Source organism: Trachurus japonicus, chromosome 24 (genome assembly GCF_045865225.1).
Source record: "Trachurus japonicus isolate A0001 chromosome 24, Traja_1.0".
Taxonomy (NCBI): Eukaryota; Metazoa; Chordata; class Actinopteri; order Carangiformes; family Carangidae; genus Trachurus; species Trachurus japonicus.
The window spans coordinates 23,757,687-23,771,712 of record NC_140930.1 but is presented as its reverse complement, the minus strand read 5'-3'; the positions used below and the strand labels follow the sequence as shown (position 1 = coordinate 23,771,712).

At 44.5% G+C, this 14,026-nt stretch overlaps 1 protein-coding gene across 1 annotated transcript; it reads left to right on the top strand.

Moving 5' to 3' along the window:
* Positions 1-304: 304 nt before the first annotated feature.
* Positions 305-13,254, top strand: rnf217 (ring finger protein 217). Its single transcript, XM_085770647.1, has 7 exons — positions 305-1,401; positions 6,247-6,468; positions 7,902-8,066; positions 9,001-9,098; positions 9,190-9,293; positions 10,590-10,661; positions 12,363-13,254. Exons 1-7 carry the CDS (start codon positions 397-399, stop codon positions 12,440-12,442), a joined length of 1,746 nt encoding a protein of 581 aa, XP_085626773.1. The 5' UTR covers positions 305-396; the 3' UTR covers positions 12,443-13,254.
* Positions 13,255-14,026: the final 772 nt, after the last annotated feature.

Here is a 14,026-nt window from a genome sequence, read left to right as displayed (position 1 = left end):
TGCTGCAGTAGCATCAAAACAAAGTATGCTAAATAAAAAAATATAACGTAGTCTAAAAAAAAAAAAGGAAAAGTCAGGGGGTAGGGGCCCACTTAAGTAATCTTTAAGGGGGGCCAGAATTCCTAGCAACGGCCCTGCAGGTTCCCTGCAGGTTCCCGGTTCTAGTGGTCTGCTCCAGCCTGGGCTACACAGTGTACTGGACCCATCATGGACCTGTCAGGTTAGGCATGGCTGCCACCACTAGGCTTCCCCTCGGCCTATCGTTGCTCTCCCGCATGCTGACGACGTAGACCCGGAAGCATTGAAGCTGCCTCCTGCATTGTTTTGTTTTGGTAGTTGCGAGTTGTGTAAGCGAGAGACAGGCGGAGGTCCGTCCCGGAGAGAGCGGCTCGCCAGATGGGGAGAGCTAACCCGGGGATGGAAGATGACGAACCGATAGCTGACGCCTGTAAAATGCCCAGTTTTATCAGCAGTTTCGAGGAGGGGAGGGTGAAAGTGTCCCGCAACCTGCCGACGGAAACTTCTCTGACGGACGGTAAAGTTGAGCGGTCGGTCGGAGATTTAAACGGACGTGTCACCAGATCCAACTCCCGGTTCTCGCTGGACGGAGGAGAGGGGGAGTCGGAGGAGAGGAGCGGCGGGGAGGAGAGGGATGCGGAGGGCAACAATAACAACAACTGCAACGGCGGGGGAGAGAGGAGGAGGAGGAGGGCGAGCGCTGTGGAGATCCTGAGGAGGAATCTGGGGGTGTCCAAGTCTCCGTCCCTCCGTTCACACCCCGGCGGGCGGATGCGGCGCGGCTCCGAGCAGCAGGAGGAGGACCACCACCACCACCACCACCACCCGGGGGACGGTAGCGGTAACGGCGACGTCAGTAACGGTCATGGGAGCGAGAGCGGCGACTGTGGAAACAAGTCGGAGCGATACACGGGCGAAGCGGAGGCGGAAAACGAGCCAACCTCGAGCGAGTTAACGACCTCGGACGCTCGCGCGGCTCGGTGTCATCATGTGTGTGACAGTGACAGCAACACGGTGAGTTTGGACGAGTCGTTCGGCGTCAAAGAGCACGTCTACTGCACCGTGTACTGCATAGCCAGCGACAGCCAGCAGCGGACAGACGGCCATGGAGCGCTCGCGGCGGCTGACGCATCAGAAATGGACCTGGAGTCGGCGCGAGACGCGGTGCGTTCGAGTCCCGAGCCGGCTCTGTACACTCTGGACGACCTGGTGGACCCGTTCGGGGATATCTCCCACCAGCTGTACCGGCAGGGGCAGGCCGCCGGCGCGGAGGGTGCGGTGCAGAGTTGCCGGGTGTGCCTGGAAGACAAAACCATCGCACCTCTGCCCTGCTGCAGGAAGGCCGTGTGTGACGAGTGTCTGAAGCTCTACGTCAGCTCTCAGGTTGGTGGGAGGGGGGGTAATGCAGGGTCAGTCAGCAGCTGGATTAAGTGTACTGCAGCACCAATCACACACACATACACACACACACACTTACAAACCACTTATCACTTCTTGTGTAATGGCAGCTCACACATTTCCCCACTGCCAGTCCATAAACACCCCCCCTCCCTCGGTGACCTGACCCCATCACAAGTTTCAAACAGTTCAGATGGATTAGGGATCTAAACGGGCTCTGGCTATTGTTACTTAGGATCAAGTTTTATGTAATTATTCTCAAAGTGTCACCGCTCAACATCTGCAGGTCTCCTCCACATCTTGTGATAACTATTTTTCTGTGAATGTGGGTCACTGACACAGGAATGCTTTTCACAATGGCAGACTTTGTGCGTTGTTGGGCTGTTCCTGCAGAGCTTCCTCCTCTATCACTTACCTCTTAAAGTCAGATTCCATCCTCATACTGTACACAGTCGTTGTACTCAGCTGTGCGTCATTAGTTCCATCATTGTGGCTCTCCTTCTACTGCATTGTCTTCTTTGCTCCCCTCTATGTCTTCTCTTGATGCTGACAAACAGCCCTGAGCACGATGCATTTAAGGTGTGCATGGAGAGAGCAGCGCCTCAGCAAAGAAGCAGTTGAGGTCAGTCAGTCACAATGAGGACACAGCAGGTCTCGTGGAGGCACTTAGCAGCCTCCTGTACAAAGGAGCTCTCCTTGTATGACCTTTGAATTTGATGCAAAATAAAGAGTCTTAGTCATTGATCCTGAAGGTGATTTACTCTGATTCATCAAGAGAATGAATAATTGATGGATAAATGTGTACTTCCAAATTGGGTCTCCCTCCTACCAAAGCTAAAGAGTCTCATGATGGATTTCTTTTTTTTTTGTCTCTCTAAGTGCTTTGTTTGTGAGCTGGTGCCAGTCAGCGACCTTCAGAATAGAACTCCAGCTTTGATTAACTTTGTAAGCTTCTGATACTGATACTTCACAAGTTGTGGACATGTAACAGTTTGAAGCTGTTACACAGGAGCACTGCTCTGCTTTTATCTGTTTTGATAAAAACAGTTTTTATCAGTCATATAGACTACTTTGTATCTGTAATTATCTGTCTTTGATAACTCCGCATGAATAACCATAAACACAGACACAAGCTGACTGTTTGATAATCTCACTGAGCAGAAGATAAGGGTCATGTAAACTATCCTGTGTGGGTGGAATTTTTCCTGCTAACACTCAGCGCTCTCAGTGAAGAGCACATGCTCAGTGTTAACCCTCAGTAGGTATAGTGAGCTCTGAGTCCCTGGGATGGCAGTGTGTGATCTTAGAGAGGAAGCTTGGAGGAGTCTCAGCTCATTTCTTCATGGCATGTTGGCAGTCAGTCTGGATGTAGCAATGGGAGGCTGGTTTACACTGGTCTGGTTCTAATCATGCGCCCGGGATTAAACCAGGAACCAGGAACTTACTTGCCTCTTTAAATGAGGGCAACACTGGTGGAGCTATTATTAAATGTATAAGAAGTAGGTGGTGATAACGTAGGTAATTTTCCTTTTTACATGTAATGTTTATTACATTTGATGTCTCAGACATACAAGATTATTAGGGTTATCAGTTGCCATTGACGTGGTTACACTGTAGAAGTGGATATTGTCTCCATAATTTAAAAAAATATAGGCTATGATTTAGTCATTAGTGTTTATGCTGCCTGTTCTGCATATCCATTACTTTTATCTAACTCCAACCTTTCTATCCAACCCATAGACAACTTAGGCTATTCAATTGCTGATTAATATCTATTGGCAGAGCTGCAATCTTTTTGGTATAGGTTAAAGAGACCCCAAGGAGTTTGCTTTTGGTTATAAATGAGTCTCATATTAATGTGGATGAATCTACGTTACCCACACTTGGGGTCCTTTTTTGATCAATATATTATTTAGTCTTTAAAGTTATTATTTATTTTTGAAAACACTTCACTTTCCAAAACTCCTCGTAGTCCCTTTAAATGTGTCACATTGTCATGCAAATGCTTAAATATTTTAACAGTATAGTGTTTTGGAGTCCGTGGATAAACCGCGGGTCGGGCGGATGACGTGACGAAAAAATATATTTTAATTAGATTTGGGTGGGTGGCGGTTGAACCAATTAGGAAAAATATATAGTAACATCGTCCATATTAGATAAACAATGGGCGGATGGCGGGCGGGGGTGGTTTTGAAAAAATGTTGGTTCGGGTGGATGGCGGGTGGATGACGACTTTTGTGATGCGGTTGCGGATGAAATAATTGCCTATCCATGCATCTCTACTGCTTAACCAGTTTTAAAACACTCTTAAATGTAACTTACCAATTATATGATAAACATCTGCTTTGCACCAGTTTGTTATTACATTTGGTTGCTTTTTTTTTTTTTTTTTAGGTTATTTTTTTGCTAGTATACTTGAGAGAGACAGGAAATGGGGAGGCAGAGGGAGGGGGAACGACATGCAGTAAATGGCCACCTGATGCGGGATTCGAACCGGGGCCAACTGCAGCTAGCCTCTGCATATGGGGCATCTGCTCAACCCACTGCTCCACAAGACGCCCCCTGGCTGCTATTTTTGACCTTATCCCAAATATAGAGACATATTGTTGGATCTAATCACAGTTTCACAGCTGCAAAGTTTACAACACCACAACGCACACAAACATGGGACGTGGCTGCATGCTAAGTGACTGGACAGCCCTGTGCATGCTATAAGCTTTATTGTTACTGTTTAACATGTGTGGATTTATGATGGATTATATTTTACCCAATGACAGTGAAAATGCAGAAGTAAGTAGTAACCTACATTTCAAATACAATCTGACACGTGTGTGTGTTTGTGTGTGTGTGAGACATAAAGTGGCAGCAGTCCAAACCTGCCCGACCGGTCTGGCAGGGGTCATAGCAGTGTTGGTGTTGTGGCAACAATCCTAACACATCAGCTCTCATGCCTGCAGAGGATACATTTTCATAATCATCTAATAGGTTTTTTGAGTACGTGTGTGTGGGTGGGTGCTTGTGGATGTGTGTGTGTGTGTGCATGTGGTATTGGAGATATAGGCGTAACACTGTCACAGGCCTATGCTATTGTTCTTTCCCTTCTGTATGCTGTCATTTCACACACTCTCACAGACTCACACACACTGACATCTTATCATGTGTCATGTGCAACAGGTCTCGCTGGGCTTTGATGAACTAAAAGTGTGGAGGGAGAGAGGATAAGACAGAGAGATAATGTGAAACGAGGAAGAGAAAGAGAGGGAACAAAAGAAGAAGACATTTCCTGGGAGGAAAAAAAGAGACAAAATCAGAGAGCTAGAGGGTGAAAAGGAAACGAGAGAATGGGAGGTGACGTTCACAGTGTCTCTCTAATCTTACCTTTGATAGTTGATAGACCACAGGTAAAAACAGGTGAGAGCTAAACACACACTTTATGGTGTTTAGCTGAACCCATGTATGACTTAAAGGTACATTGTGTAGGAATTACTTCCATCTCGCGTTGCGGTTGTATGTCGCAAGCAACTCAATCGTATTTCTCATGCTGCATTCACGTGAAATTGGGCAGACGGCAGACGGACGACAGCCGCTGCACGTAACGGCATAAACAAGCGTAAACCAGTGGTCCGTCAGCACCAGGCAAAACAATACACATGACGTGACAATATGTTGTCATGGCGATGTCGTATTGTTTACCTGACCCATGTTTTACAGCCGTCTGCCGACTGCATGTGAATGCCGCATCAGTGTAACGCTCCATTCCTCCTCACTGCGTTACCGTGGTGACTTTTCACAGACGTCACCTCGACCTGAGCCGACAGCTCCGGTGTCTCCGCTGAGTTTCCGTGGTTACCAATCGTCACGCTGCCACTGAAGGTAAAACCTTGGAGACACCACATGGCAGCCAGCACCGAGCTTACCCGCTCCATGGAGATATGAATGATATGAACGGCAAATTCAGAGCTGAAAGGAACACTTCACTTTGTTGATGGGGGGGATTACTGATTAATGAAAAACAGACTTTTGAACCAAATAATCGATTTTTGTGAATAGATAACAGGAGAAGTTATACAGTGTCCCTTTAAAGGACAGCAGGTTTGTGATCTCTTTCACGTGCCTCGATTAAACACACACTTGAGTATCATAATGTTGTATTTATAGATCATGAAATAGTGTGCACACACCAAAGTGAGAGCATCAAGTCTGCTCTGCAGGTGTTAGAATGGCCCACACATTTTAGATAAGTACAAGGACATTTTTGTCACGGTTATTTCTGGGTAGTTGGAATGTTTACATCTGCCTCACACACCATAATAAGCCAGAATTCAAGTGTGCAAAGTGAAAACCTTCAAAAATTGAATCTTTATCTTTAAGAAGTGTGTTTTCTCCTGTTTCTCTGTCAGAGCCTGTGATGTTAAATTTAGTGTTTAACTGAATGACCAGACTGTAATTAATATGTGGATGAGGTCCACTTGCTAGTGTGTGTGTGTGTGTGTGTGTGTGTGTGTGTGTGTGTGTGTGATACATATTCACTTCCACTCTCTCCACTGCTTCCTTCAGCCTCCTACTTCTGCAGTAAATTATTAACCATTTCCCATCAGTGCTGTAAATAGTTTAATGTTTACCTGTATTCCAAAATATATTCTGGAAACTGGCAGTCCATCTCTGTATCATAAAAAACCCACAGCAAAAACGATCATACCATCAGTGCTGCTTGAAGCTCCAAGATTGAAAAATGTGACATTTACAAATAGTTCATGTTCAAACTGTAAAGTGTTTTTCCCGCTGGTCTTGCACGATGCTATCAATCACCTGTCTGTTATGTTTCCCCAGGTGCGAGTGGCCAAACCTTACATCAGCTGTCCGATCCCGGAGTGCAGTGGCAACCTGGAGGAGGGAGTGGTGATTTCCCATTTGGCCAATGAGGACGTGGCAAAATATCGGTACTTTTTGGAGTTGAATCAGCTGGATTCCAGCACTAAGCCCTGCCCACAGTGCAGTCACTTCACCTCTCTGAAGAAGCACAACCCCAACCACTCTGAGCACAAGTACAAGGTGAGATGACAGTAAGAATACACATAACATCAGACAAATACAAAACATTTTAGAGTAATATTCAGTGAAATACATAAGAATCAGAAATGTTTTTCAAGAGCAGTGAAGGTCAGTTACAGCACAAGGAACTTGTCATGGTGTCAAGTGCAAACATAATGTTACCAAAAATAGTTAAAGGGATACACCAAAAAAAAAAATCCTTCCTGTCTTGCCTCACACCCGAGTCCATGACAAGCAGATAGACACCATCCTTTCGACTGTGCGTGCAGTAACAAGGGAGAGCCCGTATCGCCCGTAATAAGCTTAGCTCAAACACTGGAAGTGTATCGGTAGTGTTAGCCTGCCTCCACCTAAAGTCATCAGAGAAACTCTTCAGCAACTCTAAACGGAAACCGGCGGGCCGATCTTCATCTCAGAGCTGACAAAACTCTTCGGTAAGGCATCTTGAGCGGTCAAATGCCGCTAACGGGACGAGATCGGTCATAACGGAGGGTTCAAGCAAAGACGGTTTATTTTGGTTCAAACTAGCTACATCGAGGGTAGGTTAGCTTCCTATTTCAGGGGAGCATACGTCAGTCCGACTGCCCACAAGTCCGACGGCTCATTTCTCCGACTACCCATTCTACAGTGTTGAGGTTAGGTTTAGGGTAAGGTTAAGGGTTAGGGCTACTTAAGTCGGAGAAGTGGGAGGTCGGACTGATGGACGCAAAAATAAAGAAATGTATGGTCGGAGTCGGAGAAATGGGTAGTCGGACAGACGTCATGCGCCCCCTATTTCAATGTAAAAGCACAAATTCTATCGTCATGGTTTTCTGCATGTAAAGGGCAACGGGTGTTTTATTTTGTGAAAGTAACCGGAAGTGCGTTGGTCACAACAGCTAGCTTGAGTAGCGCCGAATTCGTCTGAACAAAATTGTAAACAGCTGGTATTTAGACAAATTAACAACACACTGCTGATCTAAATGGCTACTCTCTCGCCTAAAAATGTTTGAAATGTCGATAAAGTGATATATTTACAGAGTTTAGAGCTAAAATGAAATCAGCTTCTGACTGCTGATTTCTGCTCGGGTAAGAGGCAGGCTAACACTACCTATGCACTTCCAGTGTTTGAGCTAAGCTAATTATGGGCGATACGGCTCTATCTCCCTTGTTACTGCACGCACAGTAAAAAGGATGGTGTCTATCTGCTGGTCATGGACTCGGGAGTGAGGCAAGACATGAAAAAAAATGTTGGCGTATCCCTTTAAAGGTAGGGATACAAATAAAAATTTAAATCAAATACAGTAAAATAGAATAAATTATAGTGCAAAAAATATGCATACTATGTACAATTTAGGATTTATATAAAGAGAATACAAATATAATAAAGATAAAGATATATATGACATTAACTTTCACAAAAATCACAGGTCTGTCTCCTGTCTCTTTTCTAGATCCAGTGTAGCAATTGCCAGTTTGTGTGGTGCTTTAAATGTCATGCTCCCTGGCACAACGGCCTCAAATGCCGCGACTACAGGAGAGGAGATAAGCTGCTACGAACATGGGCGAGTGTCATCGAACACGGACAGAGAAACGCCCAGAAATGTCCACAGTGCAAGGTAGGAGTACGAGTGTTGTGAGGAGTGTTGTTATGCCGTTGTGCTGTGGCCACGGCGTGAGGCGGGTGTGGGTAAATGGAAAGGGAGTTGACTGATGGAGCGTGGGATCAATGTGGATGAATAAATCAATGAAAGCAAAGAAGCATTAAAGCAGGGACGGATGATGGATGGGCTGTTATAGAGAACTAGATGGACGCACAGATTTAAAGCGCCTTACAACAGATCAGAGACGCACAGGTTAACATATTGGAAAAACATAATGATGTCTCTGCTGCACAGCATCATATCTGCTGGACTCGTCTGGTCTCTCAGGCTCATTGCGACCAAGTTAGTCTCCGCAGGATCTAATTTGACCGTCAGAGGATGACTAAAGGAAGACATAAATTAAGATAATTACCGGTATATGGGAAATGTTTGCTCACAGCAGCAAATGCTTACCATCTGTGTTTGTCACACTGCAGCTCTGTGTCTCTGAGTTTCTGCTCTGAGAGCAGGGTGAGAGGATCGCATTTGACTGTGAAGCCAACAAATTGGTGTCATGCTGCGTTTAGCCGGAAAAGAGGCTGAGAGCAGCTGAACTTAACGCCTAGTTTATAGGAAGACTCTCTGCCGCTGCAGCCAAGTAGTGAGGATCCATTAACTGCACTGCTGCACGCACATTGCTGTGCTATTGGAAGGATGCTGAACCAAATTCTTCTAGATTTTAGTGTGAAAATAAGACACCTTTGCCAGCATTGCATTTAAATGGGAGTAACATTGGGGAATTGTACTTCTCTTATAATAAATTGAGCTGACTTGACTTGGTTGTTATAAGGATGTGTTCACATTGGATGACTGACTTTTCAGATAACACACGCAACTGTTTGTGGGTGCAGTGACTGTTTAACATCTCTGTGTTTCATCTCATCACGTTTTTACCTCTTTATCCCTTTAGATCCACATCCAGCGTACAGAAGGATGCGACCATATGACGTGCACACAGTGTAACACTAACTTCTGTTACCGCTGCGGCGAGCGCTATCGACACCTAAGGTAAGCATCTCTTTTTTTTTTTGTTTGTGCAGCTTTGATTCTTTTTTCTTTCTGCATTTCTGATTTCGTCTTTCACCGTGTTTTTTGGCAGATTTTTTGGGGACCACACATCCAACCTCAGCGTGTTTGGCTGCAAGTATCGCTATCTGCCTGACAAACCTCATCTGAGGCGGCTAATTAGAGGGTCTGTCTGTGGTATGTTGATGTGTATGAAACGTGAATATGTACTGTAGCAGGTGGAAAGAGGATCCTGAATCTGCACCTGATGATCTTTTGTTAGAGACTTTTTTTTCTCAAAATGACATCTGGAAAAAACAGAATAACTCTAATACAGCTTCTGTTTCTTCTGTTGTTTTACTGGAGAAGTTTATGGTTTTAATGAAGCTACAGATTCAGTGTAGTAGATGTGGCAGTAAACTGCTTTGGGTGATGAAAAGGTTTTCTTTCCAGCGTATGCAGCTCCTCTTAAACCGCCACTGTAATACTGCACTCTGTTGACTCAAAATGATCCTGTGAGACCACTTTGCACTCAGCCAGGGATTATATTTGTGAATTAGAACAAGAGTGAGTAACAATGATATAAAATGCAATGGAGTAGTTTTCTTCTCTTTTCATGTGTTAGTTGTTAGTCTGCAGATGCTGCCAGCAGCTCTGTGAGTCTAAAGCAGCCCCTCCAGCTAAAGGTTATCGTCACACACCGACACTGTCAGTAGATCTGACTAGACGTTCACCATCTGAGTTCAGCAGGTTAGCATGCTAACATCTGCTAATTAGTGGAAAAGAAAGAAGAAAATGAGGTTTGGTATGTAGCTATTTAGTCATCGATACCCTCAGGATGAAGTGGTGCAACAGACTGACAGAGAGCCACACCTCGAGGAAGACTGGAAAAAGCTCTCGTCAGAATGCAGCATGTTGTGTCTTATCACAGCGTTTATATCTGACTGAACTTGTAGATGCCACCGAGAAGAAGCTTTAATGAAGTGTGAAAGCATCGCGTATCAGATTATGTTAGCCCAAATCATCCATTCACACTTGTGCTCTAGTAAGCCTCCAGGAAGTCAAGCCCCCTCTGATAGATGTGTTTGACTCTGCTCTCCATGACAGCTACAGCTCGTTATATCAGCGGGGAGCCTGTCGGACTGGGAGTTAATTTGTCCCTTAACAAGAACCATTTACTCATTACAGCTCTCATCACTGCTCTCATGCAATGGACTGTTAGCGCTGCAGATTTTGCGTTTCATGTGAAACATTTAACTGTAGACAGAGCTGATCGTTTTTTTTTTACCAGAATCTGTCCTGCATTAAGTGACTTGCATTGACTTTGTGTCCAGACAACTTTGTATTTCTGCAGGGATGCATTATTAAAACTTTATTTACATTGGAACAAAACAAACCATTTAATGTGAACCGTGTAATTTCCATCTCGGCTGAAAAAGCAGTTATTCATTATGGATGATTCTGATTCTCCTCTGTCTCTGTCTCTCTCTGTAGCCACTAAGGTGCTGATAGCTCCTGTGGTCATTCTGCTGGTCGTGGTGCTTGGAGCTCTCGCACTGGTGATAGGTAACATAATTACACACATGAACACACACATGCGCATTAATCAGGGTGACGCTCCAGAGGAGAGCAGTAAACAGATAACGGCTAAATGGTTTGGCTCTATTACAGATATTTCCCTCCACACAGCAAAACAGCCCAACTGTCAGTAACACAGTGGCGCATCTGTGATTTCCATGTGAAAGAGACGCAAACTGTCCCTGTTTTAAAACAAAAAGAAAAAAGCAAAGCTGTAGATGCAGATTTTCATTGACTCTTACTTCCTGGAACTACATTTCCTCATATCATCATCCGACTGCAGACTCTCTGAGCCGCCTGTCAGACAGTATTGTGAACTATTGATGCCTCAGCTGAACTGTAATTAGAGTTAATCTCTTTCCCGTGTCTGTATGTCTGACAGATGATCCGCTGCAGGCTAACATGCTGTGATGGCAGATTCATATTTATTTTCATCATAAATAGCATCAGAGCTTCCGACCCTCTTTTATTTACCTCAATGAACTTCACACATGTCAGTTCTCCTTACAGTGTACTATAAAATAGGATAATTAGATTAAATCCATGTGGAGATTTAAAGGGATAGTTCAACATTTTGGCAAATTGGCCCATTGCCATAATCGCTATAGTCATAGCAGTAGGTTTGTTACCTTTATTTGTCGGTGCAAGCTGTTTTTACTACGGAGGCTAATGGAATTTCTTGGTTTCCCTCATCAAACTCATCACATACACAATCCAACAACTCCAAAACGCTGTCGTGGACCAGTTGTGACTTGCACATTCACCACGCTATGGGATAATAACAGAACGTTACCAGACAGAGTTGTTTTAGAGGTAAATTCATGCAAAACCGCTGATGCGCGTTGCCTTCAGGGACAGTTTTTCAGCAAGCAGACTCTGTATTTACCTCTAAAACGGCTCTCTAAAACTAACTACTTATGCTAATTTCACATGGTCAGCAGAATGGGAGGAAGAAGAAAAAAATATTGAAAACTTGGACACTTAAAGGGATGGTTCAACATTTTGGCAAATTGGCTCATTGCCATAATCCCTATAGTCTTAAGAGTAGGTCAGTTACCTTTAATTGTCGGTGCAAGCTGTTTTTAGAACGGCAGAGCAGAGCCGTTAGCTGCTCAGAGCTACGATTTCTTGGTTTCCCTCATCAAACCCATCAAATACACAATCCAACAACTCCAAAATGCTCTCATGGACAAGCTGTGACCTGCACATTCACCACGCTATGAGATAATAATGGAAGGTTATGAGACATAGTTGTTTTTCGAGGCAAATGCAGAGACTGCTTGCGGAAAAACTCCCAGATGGGAACACGCATCAGCAGTTTTGCATGAATTTACCTCGAAAACTTTATCTTTAAAAATGATCTAATAGCACAGTGAATGTGCAGGTCACAACTTGTCCACGAAAGCGTTTTTGAGTTGTTGGATTGTGTATTTGATGAGTTTGATGAGGGAAACCAATAAATTCCATTAGCCTCCGTAGCTTAGCTCTGAGCTCTGATTTCTAAAAATAGCTACACTGACAATTAACCTACTGCTATGACTATAGCGATTATGGCAATAGGCCAATTTGCCAAAATGTTGAACTATCCCTTTAATATGATCAGTTGCATCAGGAAAAAAACATTATGCTTTTATTTATCATTCTCCTTTTTTGTGTCTTTATCTCCACAAACACCTACCCTGTCTGCAGGTTTGGTGGTTTTCCCGGTCTACTATGTGTGTAAGAGGAGGAAGAAGCAGCGCACTCAGGGCTCTGGACGGTGGATCTGATGCCTGCCCTGCTCTCCATCAAGACCGCGCTCGCACAAGCTTAGATCGTCAACGCCCACATTTTCCTCAGGGACAGACATGCCAGCCTGAGTCATCGTGAAAAAGGAGCGCGAGAGGAACATCAGAAAAAAAACGAACATGACTTGGATATTCAAGCTGCTGAAGAGGACGTAGAATCCCAGTTGAATTCTGCTGTTTCACACAGCGCTGCTCTCACATGCTGGATAGTTAAGTGTTAGAATCTCTCACAATGAAATTTCACGGCTGTTAGGACTCTCCTGCTGATCCACCCTCGTCCCAGACACATTACAGAGAGTTTCTGCGGAGCACATTTTGCAGACGGAGGTAGTTTTGTTTACACCCACACTCATGAGGAGAAGCTGGGAGCCCGTTGCTTAGATGTTACAATGTTTGCATTTCACAGGCGAGAGGCTTTGGCTGTGTTGGACAGCAGAAAAAATGTTACAACAACGCTCACTGGAGGAATCCAAAGGTGAACAACACAGAATGGCGAGGAACTTAGTTGCAAAAAAGTCGCTTGTGCTGCAGGTAGCAGGGAGAAAGTGTCCGACGGTAGCTGTATTTGGAACAAGCCATGATGGAGAGTGGACACGGACCTTGTTCATCTTCCTCTGTTGGAAATGCCGTTTTTATTGGATATTGAACATTTCCATTGCAATTTGTGTCTTTGACAAGCGCCCACTGTGGAAGATAAAAGCACTAAACTTGAAGGATGATGCTACTCAGACACTGCTATTCTTGGCTACCCCGAACAATACTGACACTGCCTGATCTAAAGTTCTTGCTAGAAGGCAAGTTGGATTGTGTGTCTAAAGGAACGGTTTCGCCAAACGCACACTCAGCACTCTGACCTCTGAATGGAATATTGAAAGACACCAGTAGAATTTTAGTAAAGCCTCCATTGATTTCACTGATGGTTTTACATCATCTCCTCCCTTCTTCTATCCGTCTCTGTCGTCCTCTCTCTCTCCTTCCATCCCTCCCTCACTGCCTGGCTGGATGGTTGCACACACACACACACAGACACACACTCCTGCCTGGCAGCTCCTGTCTGCTGTGCCCACACTGTATGCCAGTATCTGCATCATCAAAAAAGAAAAAGTCTGCTGTACGAACGGTAATGGTGCCAAAACAAAACGCTGAACGTGGCAGGACAGACAGTTGGCCCTGTGCCTTTGTTAGTCTTTCTTTTCTTTTTTTTAGTTATTGTTTTTTAGGGCTTGACGTTTGCAGAGTTTCAGGTGGTGGTGCTGTCAGTGTGTTGTGGAGTCTGCACCAGGCCACACAGGCTGTCGGCATTATTATGCATAAAAATGGTTGGAACCCATTCAGGAGCGCTTATGTAAATGCAAAGACTTTAGATGACTGAACAAAGTGTTGCACTTGCAGATAAACAGAAGGTTTAACTTTGCTTTTTCCATTGTTGTAGTGTGGGTGGTGGTTTGCCATGAAGGTAAACAGAGAGCTAGATTTTTAAAGGTTGAGAATATTGCTGTGCACTCAATATGTGGTAGATTAAAGGGATAGTTCAGCTTTTTTGAAGTGGGGTTGTATGAGCTTAAA